The sequence below is a fragment of the Taeniopygia guttata genome, chromosome 24 (genome assembly GCF_048771995.1).
Source record: "Taeniopygia guttata chromosome 24, bTaeGut7.mat, whole genome shotgun sequence".
In the NCBI taxonomy this organism is placed as follows: Eukaryota; Metazoa; Chordata; class Aves; order Passeriformes; family Estrildidae; genus Taeniopygia; species Taeniopygia guttata.
In genome coordinates this window covers 5,798,848-5,821,919 of record NC_133049.1, presented here as the reverse complement: position 1 = coordinate 5,821,919, position 23,072 = coordinate 5,798,848, and the positions used below count along the sequence as shown (strand labels likewise).

General features: G+C 43.3%; 1 protein-coding gene across 1 annotated transcript in view; it reads left to right on the top strand.

Annotated features, from left to right (window-relative positions):
* Positions 1 to 23,072, top strand: part of CBL (Cbl proto-oncogene) — a 36,153-nt gene that overhangs the window by 4,356 nt on the left and 8,725 nt on the right. The window contains exons 2-12 of the mRNA XM_002193623.7: positions 1,989 to 2,236; positions 12,518 to 12,664; positions 13,899 to 14,055; positions 15,516 to 15,637; positions 16,088 to 16,225; positions 16,486 to 16,573; positions 16,910 to 17,041; positions 18,077 to 18,280; positions 19,935 to 20,066; positions 21,028 to 21,423; positions 22,606 to 22,700. Coding sequence (XP_002193659.5) covers positions 1,989 to 2,236; positions 12,518 to 12,664; positions 13,899 to 14,055; positions 15,516 to 15,637; positions 16,088 to 16,225; positions 16,486 to 16,573; positions 16,910 to 17,041; positions 18,077 to 18,280; positions 19,935 to 20,066; positions 21,028 to 21,423; positions 22,606 to 22,700 — 1,859 coding nt within the window. The remainder of the gene's footprint in view (positions 1 to 1,988; positions 2,237 to 12,517; positions 12,665 to 13,898; positions 14,056 to 15,515; positions 15,638 to 16,087; positions 16,226 to 16,485; positions 16,574 to 16,909; positions 17,042 to 18,076; positions 18,281 to 19,934; positions 20,067 to 21,027; positions 21,424 to 22,605; positions 22,701 to 23,072) is intronic.

The following is a 23,072-nucleotide window of genomic DNA, read 5'->3' as shown; positions in this document are numbered from 1 at the left end:
TCTGAGAATGAGCAGTTTGCAGAACTCTCTGCTGCTGTGGGGGGGAATTGTTTTAATTGATACCAAAGTCTGAAATGCAGCAGGTCTGCTGCTCCCATAGCTGGGTATTTTCAAAGTGTAACAGCCAAATTGTTCTCTATTTCCAGCTGGCTGAGGGAAGTGCAGGCTCTGCTTGCTTCATGTGGCTTCCTCCTCCGAGCTGACTGTGTTTGTTAGGGTTTTAAACCCACTGTATAATAAACAATTTCTGCTGAAGAAAAGGTTTTGCTGCCCAGAGCACAGCTCAGCTGGGTCTGAAGAGCATATTTAGAACCTATTCATGCTCATAGTGAAACTCTTTTTTTTTTTTTTCAGGGGACAAATGTGTTGACTCAATTTGTTGATATGGTTCAGTGTACAATGTTCACAGGCTCCAAGGAAGCAGCAGTTGAGGCATTAGCATCAGTTGACTAAATCAGCTCTCTGGCCATCCATCTCTTTATCTTAAGGCCTTGGCAGCCTCCTCAAAATGGAGGGAAAGTTTTGGTGGTTTGTTTTTCCCATGTATTCTTGCAGAGGCTTTTTTAGCTGTTTATTTTTATTTATTTTATTTTGTTTTTTTACCAGCAGTCTGATTTTCTGCTTGGAGTTTTGATCCACTGTGTGCCTTTCTCTTGGCTGAAATCGAACCTTTCTCAGGTCAGCTCTTGGTACAGGCACTGCTGTAAGTCAGATAAAATTGGAGGTGTCACTTCACAAGGTTGCTTTTTGCACAAACCCTAAATGGCAAAGTGAAAAGCTAAAGCACTGTTTCAGAGGGAATGACTCTGTTTACCATCTATATGTAAAGGAAGTAGGTATTTAAGCCTGCACTGTAGGGAACTGCTCAATTCCTCTTGAAGGTTTCACAAAGTTTTGTGGAAATGAGGTGCTGCAAAAGGACATTAAACTGTTCTTTTGCTTTTTCTTATCCACTTCATTTAAGTTTTGCATTCTGCACTGTTTGATATCTGTAATTCCCTCATGCCTGGCTGTGTCATGAGTTTAAGCCTCTTTTATATGCTGGGTGTTAAGCAGCCAGATAATATTCATTATAGGGAAGAACTTTAGGAAAGTGTAGCTGCATTTTGTGCTCAGGTTTGCTGGAAATCAGAATATAGAAGTGTCAGACTGCTGCTTCTTACCTTGTAAACTTGATCCAAAACTGACCTCACAACTCTAATTCCAGCCCTTTCTAGAGCTGAAACTTCACTAAATTTTTCAAATGGCTGTTTTGCCATCAACTCTCCCTTTAATTCTCTCAGTTTAGATAATGGAAACATTTGGCTATGGCGGATGGTGAAGTGGCTTCCTTTCCCCTCCCCTGTCACATAAATTTATTATCATGAGTTTCATCAGTCCACATGCACTTCAGCCCAGAAACTGCATTCTTTTATGGTGGCTGGGCTCACTAGCTGGAGAAAATAGCCTGGAGAAAAGGAGGTTCAGGGAGGCCTGATCACTCTAAAACTCCCTGAAAGTTACAGTGAGCTGGGGTTGGGCTCTGCTCCCAGGCAGGCAGTGACAGGACAAGAGGAAAGGACCTCAAGCTGCACCAGGGAGGTTCAGGTGGGACATCAGGAGGAATTTCTCCATGGAAGGGATGTCAGGCTCTGGAAGGGGCTGCCCAGGGAGGTTCAGATGGGACATCAGGAGGAATTTCTCCATGGAAAGGATGGTCAGGCTGTGGAAGGGACTGCCCAGGGAGGTGGTGGAGGTATCCAAGGAATGCCTGGACGTGGCACTCAGTGCTCTGGTCTGTTTGGCGGGGTGGGGACCAGGTTGGACTTGATCTCAGAGGTCTTTTCCAGCCTCAGTGATCCTGTTATTCCATCTGGCCTTGCCCAACAAATGGGATTTGTCTCAGCACACGTTTCAGAGCGTCGTGTTTGCAACAGTGAGTTGTGTTTAACCCCTGACCGTGCTCCTCTCCCGGAGTTTTCCCAGAGCTGCTTTCCCCATTCCCACAGGTGGTACGGCTGTGTCAAAACCCCAAACTGGCCCTGAAGAACAGCCCTCCCTACATCCTGGACCTGCTGCCTGACACCTACCAGCACCTGCGCACCATCCTGTCCCGCTACGAGGGCAAGATGGAGACCCTGGGCGAGAACGAGTATTTCCGCGTCTTCATGGAGAACCTGATGAAGAAAACCAAGCAGACCATCAGCCTCTTCAAGGAAGGGAAGGAACGGATGTACGAGGAGAACTCCCAGCCTAGGTAACGGAGAGAAACGGTTTCAAGTGTTTCTTGGAGGAATTAAATTCATCGGGTTTAAGGTAGATCAGTTGTCAGCTCGCCTTTCATTTTGTACAAAGGCATAGCTGAGGTCAAGGGACATCTTCAAGGTGAACAGCACTTAAAAAAAGGAGAGGTGGAGGTAGAAACTGTACTTGGCTGAGTATAAGGCTCTCTTGAATAAAATAGTGTGAATTTAGTGTACCTGAGAAGGTGTTTCCTCATCCAGCTTTAAGAAAAGGAAAGACAAGGTGATTTAAGAGTAGAGTAAAGCTCTGGGAAAGATGAATCTTATACATTTGTGCAAGGTCTAACAGGCAGAGATATACAAGGCATACATTTGTAACATACATTTCAGGTTTTTGAAGTAGATGTTGAATTTTTTAAAAAAAGAAGGTGGAAAAAATGTGAAAACCACTCAGTGGCTGAACATAATTGCCCTGGGGAGAATGTGGTTAACAGCTTGGCAACAGCTTGGAATTACTGGAGGGGGGAAGAGTGTTGGCACATGTTTCTGGTTTAATATTGAACTCTGTGTAGCATATTCTATGATATTGAGCTCCAACCAAGGCTGTGACAGTGGCTCCAGAAGGCATTGCTGGTGCTGCTTCCATTGCTACTGACTGTGTTGAAGAATGGATTAAGAAATGGAAGTTTCTTTCTGGAGTGCTGTTAACTGTGTGTGGTTGTGATCTGTCATAAATCTGGAACATCTGATGAGTAAATGGTGGCTGTGTCAGTCATGAATCCAAAATCCCACCTCCAGTGCCACGGTTTTTCAGGGAGGAGCAAAGAGAAGTAATTCCAGGGGGTTAATCATCCTGTTGGTTTGTAATCCAGCTAATTGACTAGAGGGAGCAGGGGAAATCCAGACTGATGGATGTGAGCGTCAGGACTGCAGCAGAGGCTGCTGTTCTCACAGCGGGCATGGCAGTCCTGGGGGAATTGCTAATTGTCCCATTTATGAATAAACAGCTTTAGCAGGGAAGGAACTGTGGGGAGACTTGTGTTAAACACAAGCATTAAAACAGCATCACATCCTGGCCGCTCTCATGGCATCTTCCTCTTCTTCTGCACAGCCCAGGAAGCAGCAGTGACTGTTTGCTCCTAAAGGAGAACACCAGAGAGCCTTTTCCTTGTGCTGAGCTTGGGAATATTCTCAATTCTTTAATTTGTCACAAAAAAGGACAAGAGCAGAGCAGCCAGTGCATGTGATTTGTGTACCAGTTCAAGAGATACCTACACAAAGAATGAGGATTTTGGTTTTGGGGATTCTGTTAAATGCTGCACTGTCAGTGCCAGATTCCATGGTTGTGGGAGCTCTTGGAACCCAATACTTCGGTGCTATTTGCTAATTAAATTAAATTAATTTCTGTTATAAATGCACCCAGAGATATTAAATATGTGTACTAATCTAAGGTGAAGAAACTAAAATTTTCTCACCTTTCTAGGAGCTGAAGAAAAATACGAAAATTTTTTAGTAAGAATTAATAAATTCTAAATCAATAATAATTTATTAATACATCAATAAATTCAAATACTCCAAGTGTGGGAGAAGCTTTCTGGAAGGTGGTCAGCAGTCTGTAAAGCAAACAAGTAGAACCTGAATCTCTGAATCTGGTATTCACTGGGAATGTACTCATGGCAACTCATGGCAGTGTGTGTATATATATATATATATATATAATGTAGTTTGCTCTTGATCTCATGCAGGTTTGTGGTCATTAGTCTGCAGTGTTTGGAGAACAGGACTTTAAAATTTAATAAATGTGTTGTTTTGGCTTTTCTCACTTTTTTGTCCCTGTTGTTCTTGAAGCTTTTTTCCTCCTCTCTTGCAGACTTCGCATTCATTTTGCTTCCTGTTGTGTATGACCTTATTTTCTCCCCCAAGTGGCTCCTGGTGTAGAGCAAAAGGCACAGTTTTGACATTTGCAGAAGCACTGTGAAAGCTGCAGTTTGCTCCTACAGCCCAGTCATGAAAAATGACTGAAGGAGGATCAGAACTGCCCTGATCACTTGAGCATCACCCTTCAGTCCCTGTTATTTCCAACTTGCACTTTGTGTATTTCCCCTCAGACATTTGGGGGAGGTCTCTGTGGTTTTGGTGTACAGTGGTTCAGACTATAAATATATAAATTAACCATGCTTGTACCTCTCCTGCCTTAAACTCACGCTGTGATTTTTGTGATGAGAGCTCACTTGTTTTGTTCAGAGAGCTTTCAAGATGCTATTTAAATTCTGCTTTAGCTCACTTCCATGTCTGTTTAAAAATTCATGCTGCTGAGGGTGCTTTTAAAGCTCTGTCTGCATTTCCTGACTGATAGGTACGAGCAGTAAGTTTAAAACTGAATTTAAAGTAGATCAGATGCAACTTGGTGACTTTGTGGTTTTTATTAGAGATAACGTGTTGCTTATCTGAGTTTTGATAGCTAAAAGTAACATCTGCAGGCTTGGATCAAGTAGTGCTTCTACAGTTAAGAATTTTGGATATTTTGTTGTATGCTTGTAATAAGGTAAAGACAAATGATCCAATGATTTGTTGGCTGTGTGCAGTAATTAGGAATTCTTGAGGCTGAGCACATTTCCAGAGGTGCTGCTTCCTTTTCTTCATAGGTCCAGGGGTAAATGCATGACTTGTCTGTTGTGAACTTCTTGAGTTTCCTTTTTAACAACAAAAATAAGATGAAATAAAGATCATTTTCCCTGCAATGTGATGGTTGCATTGCTTGACAGTGCCATTCTTGTTCTGAGCATGCTGAACCTGCCTCAGGTCTCGATTTCAGTTTCATTTAGAGGCTTGGTGGTTTTGCTGGACTATTTTTTTTTCCTGTTTCCATTGCAGGAAGCTTTTACTTCTCAGCCCTCTTGCTTGCACAGAAGAGCTGCAATTTGTCAGCTTTCCACACTACATAAATTACTTCTTGCAGCAGTGGTTTTGCAGTTGTGTAAATAGATTATACCTGACATGGCAGGAGTGACAAATAGCTTGTTGGTCAGGAGACAGGTAGAGGAATGGTCTGTTCCTTGGGTAAGGAATAATTAGGCTGAAGAGTCAATTTTTCAGCAAAGAATCAAATTTACTAATTATGTTAAACCAGTCTATAATGAGGGAAAATTCAGAGAGGTTATTTTCTAAATAAAATCAGAGCACTGCAAATGTTTCCACATTAGAACACAGCTATGGAAGCTGCAGGGTGAGTGAAGAGAAATAATTTTTCAGGATGTGGACTGGATGTTTAAGGAAATAGCACAAGTTATTTTTCTAGTTCAGCTATGGGAAACAAACTGTTAACAAAGCTAGTTTAAAAATAAATATATCTGTAGAGAAAACGAGGTTAAGCAGGAATACAATCAACTTTTTCCATAGAGCATGGAGGTGAAAAAAAGCTTTGGGAAGCTGGTCCATGTTTAATTGTTCTTCTGACAACAGCTTAGGGGATGCTGGCTCAGCAGGATTTAATATTCTTCTCCAGCTCCAATGTTAAGACTCACAAATTTACACAGGAAAAAGCTACCAGTGTTTAATGTCTCCTGGAAATGACCACGCATATCTCTGAAGGGGAAGGAAGTGCATGAAGAATGACTTGGAGAAAAAGAAAAAGAAAAAAAAAAAAAGGTTGGAATTTAAAGAGGAAAAAGTTGGAAAACACTTGTGTTAAACCCTGAACCAGAAAACCCTCTGGGAGGAGGGGGGTTGGTGCTCTAATCTCATCTTTGAGACCTCTTGCACACATTCCTGCCCAGGGAAAATGAGATAGTGCAAAATGTGGAACTCAAAATGGTGTGTTTGAGTCCTCTTTCTGTCACTTCCTTCTAATACAGCAGCACTTTTTTTTTTTTTTTTTTAACAAAACCCACTAGTGTGAAGTCTACATCTGCATTTAAATTAGAACATCTTAAAGAAAAGAACAGGCTCCAAAGCTGCCCACAAGAAAGGTTTCCTTGCCAGGCTCCAGCATATGAACACTAACTAACTGCTTATTACCCAAGAAGAAAATCATTGTCATGTAAATGTTGTTGGAGGGGAGGAATGTGAATTATTTCTTTCTAATTTGGTTTTAAATTGCAGTTTAGGTGATAGTTTTGGAACTTAAGTAACACTTAGCATAATTGGCTTAAGCTTGCATTCATTATAGTTTTCTTTCTGTCTAAAATTGGACCACCACCGTCTTGAAAATCGGTTTGTGGACGTAAGATTTCAGATGATTGCAGAATAAGGAAGGAAGATTTTTATTCTGCTTTCCTCTCAGAGCCTATAAAACTGTGGAGTTTTATGGGAGGCTGTGGACTCGCTGTTGTGGGTGGAATTACAAGCACGTTGGTTCATTTGTAGTAATTATCATTGGAAATGTGATGGATTTCTCCATGCTGGCAAAAATCTGCTGCTGCTACTTGGCAACTGTGTGTGTCTCTTGGGTGCTTGGCTGGGGTGTTGAGGGCTGGGATGCCACATTTGGGATTTCTGGGCTGGATTTTAGCCCATCCCACTCTCTGCCATGGGTGGGGACACCTCCCACTGTCCCAGGGCCTGCCCACCCTAAAATAAAGAATATTTTTCCTTAGAATAAAGATATTTTTAATATCCACTCTGAACCTTCCCCAGCTCCTTGTTGATCCCACGAGGTGTCCAGTTTTGAGGTGGCTGAAGATGAATCATGAAATGGTTCAAGGATAATGAATCAAGGAAAATGGAATTTTCCTTGATTTGGAGATGGGGCTTCTGTGTTCTGTTTTTCTCTTTATTACAAATAGTGCCCCTGAAATACAAATGTTGATTCCAGTGCAGAGAGCCCAAAATTAGGTATAATGAGAAGTGTCCTGAGCAATACATTTGTTGTGTAATCCCCTGAATCTGGTAAATTAAATTAATCTATTACCTGAGTGAGGATTTTACCCTTCACCTTGTCAGTCCCCTGAATACGTGCTGAGCTCTTTAAAGACCATTAATAATATCAAATGTATTCATCTCTTTAAAGCATATTCTCTAAAATTTAAATTTTAGAAGTGGATTTTTAGCTTCCTAACAGTGAAAAAAAAAAAAAAAAGTAACACTGACACTTGTACCTAAAATAATAATTGAAAACCTTTTAAAGCTCAGTTGGTTTGGTCCTTGTGGTCTGATGTCCTTTCTGCTTCCCATCAGCCACAACCATTTGCATACTGATAGGAATATATAACGTTTTTTGGGTGGTTTGTGGCCTGCAGTGTGTTTTGTGTTACCTTTTGAAGTGATGGGCAGGCTCTGCTCACAGAACTCGAGGTGTTAAAATATATTTATGTGACCTGAAAAGAGGCAGGGCTCAGCAGAGCATAAGGAAACTGCCCTGTAATACCTAAAGCACTGAAAAAGGAGGGGCTGGTGGTGAAAAATTCTACAGAACAAGCAATAAATGTAATGTTAATCCATTCTTTTAGTCACTCAGAGGAAATGTTACAGGGCCTGACTCTGTAAGGTGCCTTCTGTTGAGCCAGCAATAGTTAAGTGGAATTTCATTCACTTCCTGTGTTGCAAGTTTTGTTGAAAGTAGTTCCGCTGTTTCTATTTTTATCCCCATCAGAGGAGCCTGAGCTGCTTCAGGGTTACAAAAGACAGCTTGGGATCACCTCGAGCATTTCCACTCAACCAACACACAGAAAACTCCTGGCTGGGGTGGGAGCACAGCATCAGCCAATTCTTGTTTTTGAAGCCAGGCATGTCAAACTCTGCTGAAATCAAACTGCTCCTGCCTGGTGCATCTGAAAGCCCCTGTGACATGAGAACCTCTCATCTTTGTGGTTTCTGAAAGGTGTATTTTACTTGTTTGAGTCGTTAAAAGAGCTGTTTGGGTTGATTTTTTTTTTTTTTTTTTTTTAGCTCTTCAAGTATAAAATTGTAAGATGTAGTTATAGGAAAAAACCTGTGGGTTTGTGGTTTGTGTTTTCATAAGTAGTGGAGCTTGCACTTTATGCAGTGGATGCTAACTGTGTCACCTAAACAGAATCTGGTGGTAAGAGTGTAAGAATAAGAAATAAGGACAATAATTACAGAGAAGTGAAGCATTTTGAGGTTGTAACGTGCCTTCAGCAGAATGAGCTTTACAGACACGACAGTGTGTGCACGTCAAATGATGGCATGTGAGCACAATATTGTGACTGAATCAGCCTGTGGAGCTGATCCGTGCTGTGTGAGGAGCTAAATTATATTGTCAGCTGGGTAGCTCTGAAAGAGATGAGAAATACTGGAAGAAAATGAAAAAATCGTAGCTGGCAGTGGCAGAAATGGTTGTGCCACGTTAACATTGCCTTGAGGGGAAAAGGCATTTAGTCACAAAGCACATTAATTTAACTAATTGTGTCAGCGTGGCTGAGAGAGACATCCCTGATTAAACCAAACCTTTAATGGCTTTCCAAGATGGAACCCATACTTCTGTCCAGGAAACTGGGAAAGAAAAATCTGCTGAGGGTGTGGGGAGGGGGAGACAACACCAGCAGAACGCCCGGCTGGGCTGGCAGTGGGGGCTGAGGCTGGAGTTTCTCCTCAGCTCCTGAATCCCACAGGAACGTGTGGAGCAAAGCCAGACCGTGCTGGGGCAGGGAGGAAGAGCAGAACCACAGCAGAGGGGGCTCGGAGCAGGAAGGAGGGGGAACCTGGCATGGGGTAACTGAAGGAACACTCTTGCTTCACGCTGGTTTTGGTTCCCCAAAATTCAGAGCTTGGAGGGTGCTGAGCCATGTCTGACCCATCCAGAACCAATTCCCAGCTCGCTCTGGGTGCACAAGCACTGATCCCTCCACGCTCCAGGTGTTCCTCACCACGTGTGAAACACTTGGCTGCTGTATACAGTGGAAAAAATATTTATCTTTTGACGTTTTCACTTGTTGATTCGTTATTTCCAACCATAATAAACCAAAAGCTTTGCACGTACGTGTGAAAGCACTCGGGGCTGTGAAATCCCACCTCAGCTGGTGCTGTGAGCACAGAACAGAGGCAGCCTCTGGTTCTTTGAAGCTGGTGCAGGTGTTGCCTGCAGCTGCCTGCACGCTCTGGGGACAGCTCTCTGATGTGGCCTAAGCTCTGGATAACGTTTTCAGGTGTTTAAATTCCCCAGCAGCAGGATTTAGGTGCTGCAGTCAGCTCTTCCTAAGCTGGGCTTTCATTCTGCATTTTGTTCTGCATTTTGTTCTGCATTTTGTTCTGCACTTTGTTCTGCATTTTGTTCTGCATTTCAAACTGCACTTCAAACTGCATTTCAAACTGCATTTCATTCTTTAACTTGTAAGATTTAATTCATGAATTAAATTCATGAATTCATACTTTTAAGATTTAATTTTAACTTGTAACATTTAGTTCTTTAACATGTAGCTTGTCTCTGGTGGAGCCCTTGGTGACAGTTTTATGTGCATTACTGCGTTTAGGTAAAATTCTGAAAAATGGCCATCATGGGTAAATTTTGGAGGTCTGTAGCCAAAACTCTTTGTGAATCTCCAGTCTAAGACCCATAAATGTTCTTTGACTACATGCCCCTTTTTCTGAGAGTAATTCACATCTGTTTAGTTGAAGCAATAGCAATAAGGACAATTCTGATGTTACTAAAAATAAAACACAACCATCAGTAAGCTTTGACATGCCAATAAAAATATTCTCTAGAATTGCAAGTGTTTATTTGGTCTGTATAAATTTACAAATATGTAAATTGTTAAAATAAAGAATGTTGGTGCTTTTGCCATAGCCTTGGTAACTGCTGTATGTAAAAGACAGTAACACAAACTATTTTGCAATTTACTGCTCTTTATGTTCACTTCCTGTGTTTTTTCCTGTTATTTACCTGCAATATAGCTGAATGGTTATAAAAAATTTGATAACCTTGAGAATTTAAAATGTTCAGCGATCCAAAATGCTTTTGGAAACAGAGTCCTTCAATGTGTGTGTAAAACCATTTGTTTATCCATCCTTGAGCCTGAGGAAGTTCTTATTTCTCTCATTAACTGATGTGCTCAGCTGAGTGCAAGCACTTCCTGGAGCTCAGCTGAGGCAGAAGAGATAAACAACTGGGCACAGGAATATTCCCTGGCTTCTTGCAGTGTTTTATTTAAACCATGCACTTGTTCAGGGTCAGAAATGCACCAAAGTGCTTTTCTGTCATACCCAGATTTCCCCACATCGTGCTGGGCAGCAATAGGAGGGTGCAAAATCATTAGCAGGTTTATTAAAGCCTGTATTTTTATAAACTCAGTTTTAAAATAAAGCCCATAATTTTTTGCTCAGGTTGTAGGTGGATTAAATGATTGATAACAGCCTGGTGTTTGCTTTTTCTTCTTGCACTAACACAAACTGTCCTATTTTTTTTTTTTTTTGCCATTTTATGGGAGTGATTGCTTTCAGAATTCCACACCTCTGACTTACATTTTTTCTAGTGTTTATCAGAAAAAGGCATTGCAGGGACATGGTGGGAATCTCCACGAGGGAGGAGGGAACTGGGGTGTGAATTTGCAGTTAAATCATCTTCCCTGTACCATGGGCTCAGAATCTGAGCCTTCCCCTCGGAAATGCAAAGAGAAATACATGGCTTGGAATTACTTAACGTGCCAAACCCAATCTGTAAAACTGCTTTAAAATACCCAGTTTGAGAGTGTGAGACATCCAGAGACAGCTGGGGAATGGGACAGCTCGTGGAAGAGCAGCTGGGGGTTTTTCCTTGTGTTAGTCCCAAGCACCTGCTGTTGTTGGACATGTATGAAATGACAAAACCCAGAATTCTTTGTGTAGCTGGTGTTTTCCATAAACACTTTGAGCAGCTTTCATTGCTGCACACAAATTAAGATGCAGCTGAATAAAGAAGGGTAAGACAGAACTGCTGTCACAGAAAATTTAGAGTTTTGGGCCCTTCTAATCCACCCAGACTGTCAGGGTATGCAGAAAGGGCTCATGAGGGGCTGAGGAAATATTAGAATATATATCAAGCAATATGGTCACTTCCAATTCAGTCTAGACCCTGTGAAAATATGGGAAATGTCCCAAATATCCGGGGAATTTTTGTGGAAAGGCTGGAGGTCAGTTCTGCAATCAGGCACATTGACAGGGTGAGTCCTTCAAGTGGCCATAGCATGTTTGGAGCAAGGGATATCTGAAAAACATCCAAGTGAAAAGGAACCAATGCAACCAGAGCACCAAAACTGGTGAAGGGCTGAAGCTGTGGGAGTGGAATTTACTGCCCTGGTCTTCTGCAACAGCAACAAACTCAGGGAGAGAGATGGGAAAAGAAGAAAATCCAATGTGGCTGGGGATGTTCCCTCCCTGTGTGGTTCAATATTTAAATAATCAGTGCCATAAGAGTCTGGGTGCTTGATGCAGGTTTCTGGTGTGTTGGGCACAGCTCATAAGTTGTTCTTCCCCACTTGATGCCAGTTCCCTCTTTTACCTTCAAGCATGTGATGTGGGGGTGAAAAAAACCCTCTGGCTTAGAAATATCCTTGTCTGTTTTCAGGAAGTTTTCCTAGCAATGGAGTGGAAGAGAATATTTGGAATATTTATTTGGATAAAAGAGAGAGAGAGAGAGAGAGAGAGAGAGAGGTGCATCTGGTGAACAGAATAGCAGAAAATATCTATTCTCTTTTCCAACTTCAAAAAGGGCAAATCCCGTGGGATAGAGCACTCCTGATGTCTCAGTGCCATCAGGCAGAGAAGGGACTTGAGCTGTAATTCAAATTGGATAATTAAACACAATGTGTTTGAGAGCTTTTGTGTGTAAGTTGTGACCATTCTAGGAAAAACCTGCAGGTGTTTTTTGCATTCCCTTGGGAGCTTGGGCCTGTTAAGATCAGTTAGAGATTCCCTGAGCACATCTATTGTGTTGGGAGCCTCTGGAGACCTGGACAGGCATTCAGCTTCCATTGTCTGGGGCAGGAGGAGCTTTATGTGCTCTCAAAAGGAGTTTTCAGACCCAAGGCTGATGAGGTTTTGTCTTCAACACTCAGTAGGTGAGGTCTGAGTATTGGTTTTGCACATTTTCTGTGAATGCATTTTTCCATGGGAGGATTTTTGCCTGCACATCTTAAAGAGATTTTACAGAGTTTGTCATTGTGGAAAATGTCTTGACAAAGACCTTGCTGATAGTTCCCATGTTTTGGATGTTCTAAATGCTGGAAAACACTTGAAAGAGAGCCCCAAATAAGAGTTTTGCATGCTGGGATCATTCTTGAATTGCAATAAGTGCTGGTTCTGCTTTGCTCAGAGTGCTCAACTCTTTTTTTCCTAAAATAAACAAATGTTGTGGTCTTTTGCAGGAGGAACCTGACCAAACTGTCCCTGATATTCAGCCACATGCTGGCAGAACTCAAAGGGATTTTCCCCAGTGGCCTCTTCCAGGGGGACACGTTCCGGATCACCAAGGCAGATGCTGCAGAATTTTGGAGAAAGGCTTTTGGTGAAAAGTAAGTTTCTAACTGTGCTTAAAAACAGAAGTGTGGGAGCAAATTGCACCCTGTGCTTTTTAAGAATTCTGTTTGGCCCTTCAGGAGGGGCTTTGTCAGGTTAAAATAAATTATGGGCGAGACCTACTGGTCATCTCTGGGGTGAGGTAAGGAATTATTCCTACATTAAATTTCCCAGTTTTTGTCCTGTCTGGTTTTAAACCTGTCAAATGATGAATCTTTCCCTAGTTTCCCCAGGAGACTCTTGTATTGTCACAGTGTTTCTCTTGATTATTAAGCTTAAATTTTCCTCTCCTCAATTTAATTTTTTAACTTTTAAGTAAGCTCTCCAAGCCATGCAAAAGAATCCTTTGTTCTTCCAAAGGTTACCATGCCCCCAACATGGGTTGTTCTTTAGCTAAGCCATCATTTTATATTCTTTTCATCTTCCCTCCAGTTAGTTTTTCCAATCATTTACTCACCTCTCTTCTTCTCCTCTGAATTTCTGTTTGCAAAATGGCTTTGCTAAGAGTGAAGGGGAAAGGGAAATGCAACAATCTTTGTGTGCAGACTGCTGAAATGTCAGGTTTAATTTCTGTATCTAATGAAACACTGGCTAAATGAACCATGGAGGTGTTCACAGCAATGTTTGGGGATTAAAGTGAATGGATTGGGTACTGCTTTCAAACTGAGGGAGCTGAGGTACTTCACCTAAAGAGTTTAATTAGTAGCTGTCAGAACAAAAAGCCATAATGTATTTACTCATGAATAGCACAGTTGTCTGAACTGAGGCATTTTCTTTCTGTGTTTCTATGCCACTTGATTTATTTTTAAAGGGAAAATATTCCTTTAAACAGGAGCCTGTGTCTTGGCTTGTGATTCTCTTCCTTCTCCAGTTAATTCTTCTTTAGAGAGTTGCTTGCAACTTTTTTTTTTAAACCATCTAGACTTAACTTCTCCTCTACCAGCTGCAGCATTATGAAATTCTTATCAAGTGATGCTGTGGTAGGACTGCAGAAATAGGGAAAAGAGAAACCAGAGGGGGGCTTCTAATTCCAAAATTAGAAGAAATTGCCTTAAATTCATTTGACTGTGGGTTTCCTGCAGTACCAAGAAATCTGTGTTTGCGTGAAGTGAATAAATCTGATTTTTCTCTGTTCTGTTATCACAACATGGATCCTGACAAAGAGAACGTGGAGGTGTGTTGGTGGTGGTGGTGGTGCTCAGCCATTTCCCATTCCCTGCTTTTCCCCAGGACTATTGTTCCTTGGAAAAGCTTCCGCCAGGCCCTGCACGAGGTGCATCCCATCAGCTCAGGCCTGGAGGCCATGGCCCTGAAGTCAACCATCGACCTGACGTGCAACGACTACATCTCAGTGTTTGAGTTTGACATCTTCACACGACTCTTCCAGGTGAGAACTCAGGAGTGGGAATCACTTGAACTCTCTCAGTGCCTCAGCTTATACTCTTCTTTATCCAGTATTTCACAAACATTATTAGTATGGGATTTGCTTGTCTTGCCCTCCATCCCTTAAAGAGTAATACTTAAGACCCCATACTGCAGTAAAAGTGGGTGATATTTCTGGCTGTAAAATAAAAAAAATCCATAAATATACACTGCAACTCCCAGGCACATTCAGCATCCTGCCATGAATCAGGTTTTCTCTTTCAAAGGTCACTTTGAGACCGAAGCTCTGACACAGCTTCTGCAAGCCAGGAAATGTGAAGCTTAGTTTATCACTCTGTCTTCCCTCGTCCCTTTCTTTATTGTCAGATTTATTTTCCACGGAGGGGGGTTGTTCAGGATGGAGCTCGAGCATGGAAATTTGGGCTTCCTAGCTTTTGAACTGCCCCAACCAGGATGTTGTGAACGTGTCTGTGTGTGTGAGAAATCTCTGTATCACTGAAGGGATATTAACAGTAGGTAAAATTCTTCCCCCCCTCCCAGTCTCTAACAGTGCTAAATTCAAAAACACAACTTCTGATGGTACAATTGGGTATTTACAAGAACAATCACTTACTTCTTTGGCTCTGACTTGCCTTTTCCCATGTGATGGGGTGGGTTGCAATTAAGATATGTCTAGATGAAAAATTCCCATGTTTGGTGTTGCAATGTAGCTGATCTCATTCAGCACTTTTTCCAAGTGGTGTACATAAAGAACAAGTCAAGAGCTGCTGCAAATTCCAGGGGATGCAGAGTTCTTAGGGAATGCTGATACCTTCCTGTAGACGAGTCTAAAAACTTGGAAAAATCAGGCGGGGTTGACACACCCAAACCCTTCTCAGGACTGAGAGATTTCAAATGGTTGTTATGACTTTTGGGGCATCATTTTAAGCAATATTTGAGATGTATGTGCTGGTTTCTTCATTCAGATCTGAGACCAGCCGCAGTCCTTGCCACACCCGGGTGAGGTTGGGTTGGTGAGGAAGAGTCACAAGTTACAGACAGGGAAACTGAGACACAGAGGGAAGGTCACTGTCCCCAGGCCATGCAGGAAGTCGGTGTTGGAGAGCAGAACACTCATGGAGCCTGTGCATAATCTCATTAAACTCCTGCCTTTATCCCTGTCTGGGCAATGAGTCATTCTCTCTGCAGAAGCAGCACAATTGATGGCTATTCTTAAGCTCAGTGATTTCTCCTTTTGTAGTTATTAAAGGAGTTTTGATTAAGGTCTGTCTTAGGTGATAATTTTATCCCCAACAAGCAACAAACTCAAATGCCAAGTGCTACATGGGAATGAATATTTTGGTTTCTCTACTGGATTTGTGGTGGAACAGAAACATGTTTCTCGAACTGAAGAGCACTTTGATTCAGGAATATCGACTCTTTCCAGAAGTGTGTGGTTAATTTGTTTCTTTGGTGCTTCCCCAGCCCTGGTCATCCTTGCTGAGGAACTGGAACAGCCTGGCAGTGACTCACCCTGGGTACATGGCATTCCTCACCTATGACGAGGTGAAGGCCAGACTTCAGAAGTTCATTCACAAACCTGGCAGGTGAGAGAGAGCTCAGCCAGCAGGGAGGTTCTGCCTGCCACCACCAATTGCAGCAGGGCTGACAGATTCTCTGTGTTCCTCTCTGCAGCTTGTGTGGCTACTTCTGGGCTGCTTTTAAACATGGAAACCTCCTGTAGTCTGTTTGTTTGTTGGGTTTTTCAAAGTTGATTTGAAACAAATGATTTTAAGGATGTTAACTCCTCTAGCTCTGGATTCTGGGTTTAATTTCACCTGGAGGCCAGTGCTTGGGTTCTTTTCTCATTTTGTATCATATTGCAAAGTTCCCCTTTGAGCCTGGGCCTCAGTTGAAGAAAGCTGCTACAAATCATCAAGTTATTCCTACTAATTTTATTTGCTGTCTTGATATGGCCAGACAACGGTTGCCAGCTTGTCATTGAATCTTTTCTGTCTGTTCCAAGCTGCGGTTTCTTTTCCTTTGTGTGTTTTTAGTTACATTTTCCGGCTGAGCTGTACCCGCCTGGGTCAGTGGGCCATCGGCTACGTCACTGCAGATGGGAACATTCTCCAGACAATCCCCCACAACAAACCTCTTTTCCAAGCACTGATCGATGGCTTCAGGGAAGGCTTGTAAGTAACTTTGTAAAAATTAGGACAACAAAGCAGTTAAAATTTGAATAGCCCCATTGCTGTCTTAATTTGAACCAATACTTTTAAGAATAAAGTGTTTAATTTTGGTCCAATCATAAAACTTTAGAATTCAGAATACCTTGACTTCCAACCTTCATTGTTTCTTCCCTTCCCACCTCCAAAACAAATCCTAGATCTGTGTGTGTAAACATTTGTGTGCAGGCACATGTAGAGATATTTTTTTTCCCAACTTCTTCCAGTTATTTATTTCCTGACGGCCGGAATCAGAATCCTGACTTGACTGGCCTGTGTGAGCCCACACCTCAGGACCACATTAAAGTTACACAGGTGAGTAAAATATTCCATTCCATCCAGCTCCCTGCCTCTCTCCCTGATTTCTACCCTCCTTAGCTATTCATCCAGTTCTGTCATACTTGGTATTCCCAAGACTTGTTTTCAGGGCTGCAGTATTTTACAGGAATTCAGAAATCCTTGCGTGATAGGGATGGGCAGATGAGATTGCAAAGACAGATTTTAAGGATTTATTTTTAGAATTGATGCTTGGACCCTGCTTTTCTTGGGATGCTTAAATGACAGCTTGACAGATGCATCTAGCACGTAAGGTGATGGTAAAATCTTTGCATAATTCTGTTGTCCCCGTGCTTTATGCTGTCTTTCCCTCAGGAACAATATGAGCTGTACTGTGAGATGGGCTCCACGTTCCAGCTGTGTAAAATCTGTGCTGAGAACGACAAGGATGTGAAGATTGAACCTTGTGGGCACCTGATGTGCACCTCCTGTCTCACAGCCTGGCAGGTGAGCCTTGGCCTCTTCTTTATCTCTCTGAGGGCAGCTGCTCGATCTTTTACAGGTATTCTCTTCTTTTACAGATAGCTTACAGATTCTTATACAGAATATCTTTTACAGGTATATTCTCTTCTCAGAACTGTTCACAGATGTGGAGAGAATATATCAGAAACATTGTCTGATAATGGCACAGCATCACAAGCTGTTTAGATGCCTGACCTCTTAATACGGAAATAAGGAAAAACTGTAAATACTTCCTAAAGTGCTGTTTTTCTACTTTAAGGAGAAAATATTCCACATTTATAGCCCAGTTTCCCTTTGTGTTCCTCTCAATTGAAAGCTCACCTGGTTACAAGCTGGTTGTTTGTTGGAATCTGAGGTATTGATGATTCCAAGACTGTAGAAAGTCTCTGTCTGTCAGCCCCGCTGCCAAAGCAGAAGCCATAATTGGTCTGTGCTGTTTCAAGGTTGTTTATTCTGTTTATCTCTAACATGTTCTGCTGCCCTGCCGCAGCTCTGTCCTGCAGGGCAGCGTGTGGGGCTCTGCCCTCAGTGGGATGGTACAAACATTAAATACCAGAAACTACCTGTGCTGGATTTACAATAACGTGCCAATATCTGTCACCTACGTTGGACAGTGTGTCCCCAGCCTGAACCAACAGAAAAATGCCAACACCACAGTGAAACATGGAGGGCATGAAGAAGGAGAAAAAGGACAAGGCACACCCAATTTGCTCCATCTTGTCCCCTTTGGACCCCTTATCTAGAATCCTAAAATTTTACTTTTGCACCCGTGCCACACTTAATTATCCCTTATATCAAACACTCAGAGCTGGTAATTGATCCTGTAGGATTGAAAACTCTTTTCCATGGCCAGAGATCACAGCCAGTGTCTCTGGGGGCTCTGTCCAGGGGGGTTCCTGACCCCTGCCAGGGTCCCAGGGCAGCCAGAGGGATGCCCTGGACTCCCACAGTTGTTGATGAAGCAGGTGCTAATTGTGCTCCCCAAAGGCTGCTGTGACAGATCTCTCCTGTCCCCTGCAGGAATCTGAAGGCCAAGGCTGTCCCTTCTGCCGCTGCGAGATCAAAGGCACGGAGCCAATCGTGGTGGATCCTTTTGATCCCAGAGGAGGAGGAGGATTGTCCAGGCAAGGGGCAGAAGGAACCCCCTCTCCCAATTATGATGATGATGATGATGACAAAGCTGATGATTCCCTCTTCATGATGAAAGAACTGGCTGGTACCAAAGTAAGGTCGCTGAAAATGTGTCAATGCCTTTTCTGCAGCAGTTTTCTCTTAGTGATTGGTGCCTGTGAGGTTTGTCAGACTGTGTAACAGTAAAGATCCTGCTCCCTGTGGAAAACAAGGATTTGGGTCCAGTTTTGTGAGCTCACTTCACACTGCTACTTTGGGATCACACTTTGAAGCCTTTGATGATTTGTGTGTTGTCTTGGAGGAATCCCCAGAGGGGTGAAAAAGCTGGCCTGACCTATTGGAATGGAACATTTGGGTTTGGAACACTCCTCTGTATGTTAAATTTTGATTTCCAAGCCAGAATTCACCCAGATCAGCAGAAATTCATCCATTTTTCCCCAGCGATGGATACAGCCAGGCAGGTACAGCCTTCCCAAGGTCCTGATAAATAACAGGGTAGAGGGAATGCTGTTCTGCTGAGGAACTCAATTTGGCTGTCATCTTTTTATATGGTGGCTGATAAAACTGTCTAAAAGATGTGATAACTCTGCCATTAGTGCTGCTTCCCTCCAGGAGCTGTGTACAGGCATTCTTTGTGGATCCTTACATGGCATTTTTAGTTAATTTTAATTTCTCATTTCAAAATCTGATTGCTGCTCTTGCATTTTTTTACTGCATAGGGAGGTGGGTTTGAATTTGACTAATTTTTAATAGCTGAATCAACTAAAATAAGCTGCATTTCATAGTCAGAAAGAATCTTCACCTCTGGTTTACCTGGAGTCTTTTTTCCCTTTATCTTCCATCCTGTGAAATAATGTACTAATCAGTAAACACTGTTCCTGGAGGGCTTTTTATACATATTTTGGGGAAGCAAAGCAATTTTCTTGGTGTGACATCCTGTCTGTTGGTAATTTGTTGGCTTTAGTGAGCTCAAATGTACATGAAGCTTTTCAAAATTAATCAGCACTAACTTTGAATGTAAAAGAAGAGAAAATAAAGATAAAAACAAACACTGTGCTGCTTTGTTAAGTGGAAAACCAGCTTTCCAGAGACAGAAATGGAGGGCTTGGTGCATACCAGTGCTCTGTAGTGAAAGCAGTTTGCAAGGACAGGAGGCTTTGCAGCAGATCGTGCCCTCTGGTGTTGAAAAGCAGCTTGTCCCTGCTCAGGTTTGGTACTCCATCAGGGCACCTTGGTTTATGGTTCTAAATTCCATTTTCATTTCTCCATCAGGACAACTTGGTTTATGATTAAAAGTTGCATTTTTATTCCATCAGGACAGCTTGGTTTGTCTTTCTAAATTGCATTTTCACTACTCCATCAGGACAACTTGGTTTGTGTTTTGAAATTGCATTTTTGTTATTTCATCAGGGCACCTTGGTTTATGTTTCTAAATTGCACTTTCGTTACTCTATCAGGACAGCTTGGTTTATGCTTCTAAGTTGCATTTTTGTTACTGTGTTAGGACAGCTTGGTTTATGATTATAAGTTGCATTTTTATTCCATTAGGACACCTTGATTTGAGTTTCTAAGTGTGCATTTCAGGGGTGTCTCACAGCCAAGCTTGCACTGCTCCAAGCGCTGCAGTGCTGGGCACTGCCTTCCTTCCTGGAGGCCAGCTGGTACTCACAGAGCCATTTGTAGCTGGAGAGGCTCTCCAGAGGACGGGAAGCTGTGGCTGAGCCGTGTGCTGATGTTCTCCTCTCAGGTGGAACGCCCTCCCTCGCCCTTCTCGCTGGCTCCTCAGGCCGCCCTCCCGCCCGTGCCGCCCCGCCTGGACCTGCTGCAGCAGCGAGTGGCCAACCCCCCCGGGGCCTCCAGCCCTGGCACCACTTCCAAGGTCAGACACAGCTCTTCAGTGGGATTTGAGTGGGGCAGAACAGTCTGGGACCCCAACACGTTCTCTCTGACATCCCCACGTGCTTTCTTGTTTCTCTGTCTGGCATCCCGAACTACCAAATTATTATTACTGCTATCACATTCTCTGGTTTTCAGCCTCAATCCCTGCTCCCTTTGGATTTTCCTCATATTTTGTTCTAGCTGATACAGAAGGTATCATATTTCTCTCCCACAACTTTTCTGCACACATATTTTACATTAAGCAGAAAATGAAGGAAGGAATTCAATGTATGTGACTGGGAGAAATGAACTGGCTTTGTGACTGATCAGCAGAAGGCAGTAGGATAATGTTGGTGGCATTGAGTTAACCAATTTTTGTTACTGTATTAGGACAGCTTGGTTTGTGTTTCTGAGTTGCATTTTCACTGCTCCATCAAGACAACTTGGTTTGTGATTCTAAGTTCCATTTTCATTACTCCATCAGAACAGCTTGGTTTATGATTATAAGTTGAATTTTTACTCCATCAGGACTCCATCAGGTTCTTGAGATGCAGCAGCAGTTCTTCATCTGGTTGAGATGAAATAATGAAATCAGGGAAGTTCAGGCAGAAGAAAATATCATTTCTGTGAATACTCATCACTGACTGATGAATGTTAACTTGTACAAATAACCCACAATTGAATCATTTTTTAAAATAATGGGGAGGCTCTGTTTGGATTCCAATCTAAAGCTGCTGTAAGCTCATGTTTTCCCTCAAGAAGAGGAATCTGGGGTGTTCAGAGCCTGGTAGGAATGCACGTAGTTCCTGTGTTATCTCCTCAAGCCTGTGCAGAAGGTGCGGCGATATCTCCGCATTCTCAGAGATAATTCCTTGTAAAAACAGATAAATCTGTAAAAACAGATAAAACCACCCCAAAGCTCTCCCTGCTGCCCGTGTTAAGCTGATCCCTCCTCCCCACAGGCTGCTCCAGGTGCTCTGCACAAGGACAAACCTCTGCCGATCCCCCCCACGCTCCGGGACCTGCCCCCGCCGCCGCCCCCGGACCGGCCGCACGCGCTGGGCACTGCCCTGGGCACCACCCTGGGCACCTCCCTGGGCACCACCGAGGGCCGCCCGCAGCGCCGGCCCCTGCCCTGCACGCCGGGGGACTGTCCCACCAGGGACAAGCCGCCCCCGCTGCCCTCGGGCCGGCAGGGCGAGCCCTGGCCGGGCAGGCCGATGCCCAAAGCGCCGGCCGTGGGCACCGCGGAGCCCTGGGCTGGCAGGGAGCTCTCCAACCGCCACTCGCTGCCCTTCTCGCTGCCCTCCCAGCTGGAATCCAGGCTCGGCAGCACGCTCAGCCTGGACGGCCCCGCGGTGAGTAGGTGTGCTGGGGCTGGAGGTGAGCTGGGGGAAAAGGCAGCAGTGGGATTTTGTCATGGGAGAGGTGGAAGGAAACTGGTGAATTCCAGGCAAAGGAAGTGCTTTCGTTCCTTTTGGGAACAAGGTTGAAATCCCATCTGAAAATATAGTTCAATGTATTAACTCCACATTACTATGGTGTATGGAAAGAGCTAACCTTGCTCAAAACTTATTTCACATCCTATGCTGTAGATTGCTGATGAATATGGAAATGACAAAAAGAGACATAGTGTCCTGGCATCCTCCCATAACATATCCATGATGCTCCTGAAAGTTAGCTCTTCCAGGCAAGGGTTAAATTTGAGTACCTTCCTCACATTCAGATTTATATCGTCATGGTGGGGTTGCTCTGCTGAGCACTAGGATGTGGTTCAGGGGGAAAGGACCACTAAGATCCAAAGGAAACCCACCAATATAATCCCAATTGCCTGATCGTTGTTCACCTTTCATTGTTCACCTTTCATTGTTCACCTTTCAGTGCTGAAAAGAACGTTGAGTGTTGAATCTTTCAGTGTTGAAAAGTGCTGAGAGTGTTCTCTGAAAAAGTCTGGTTTACTCTGCTGGCTTTTCAGCCCTGAGAAAACTGCCACATCTCCAGTGAGGAGTTTGACTGGATAAAATCTGATATCAGTTTGGGTCTGTTCACCTGCAGGACACTGTTAGCAGTGAACTGATAAATCCAACATTTTGTTCTCTAAAGGAAATGGCAGGCAGTTTCGCCTTCCTTGATTCTATTTCCTTAATTTTTCCTTCTAACGCTTCCAGCTTTCTAAAATTGAAAGCAAGCACATTTTTAGCCAGTTTTTCTAAGAAAATGGCACATGCATGGTTGTTATTGTGTCTCCAATTATGTGTGCTTGTCTGCATCCTTTTCCTCTTGGCTCCCATTTTGGCCTGTTTCAGCTGAATTTGCCAAGGCCATTGGAACCTCAAAACGTGAAGTTTCTCCTGCAGGAAAACCCCTGCAATATCCTCACTGTGAGGGAAAGCAGAATTCCTGGATTTCTGAGGTGTCAGTAAATCCTGTGGAAGAAATGAGGATGCTTCATTCCCACAGAGGCTGTTGAAGGAGTGGCTTTGCAGCTACACTGGGCCATGCATTGTTTCTGATTCCTGGTTTGGAATTTTGTCTTCCAGAGCTCCAGCAGTGGTCCAGCAGCAACCTCAGAGTGTGAACACCCCAAAATCAAACCCTCCTCGTCTGCCAATGCCATCTACTCCTTAGCTGCCAGGTCTGTTGGGATTTTTGTACCTTACAGAGTGGGAATTGCAGGGTGCTGGTGCCTGGGACAGAACTGGCACAACTCTTCCAGTCTTAGTTTTAAACTCTGGCAGGTTCAAAACACAATTTAGAGAAAGCAGCAGAGACCAAAGAGCTGTGGGGAATGGTGGGAGTTCCCCTGGGCTGTGGCAGTAGGAATCAGGCTCCAGTTGCCATCAGCTCTTTAATAAATTCATTTTTGAGTGGGATTTTTTGCGATGTAAGTGTGCATGATATTGTCACTTCCTTTTGCATCATAACCTTGTGCTGGTTTGACCTTGTGGGCTGCATCCTGAAAACCAAATTATTTCTTCAGACAGACTTGCTGTGGGGGGACTGTGGA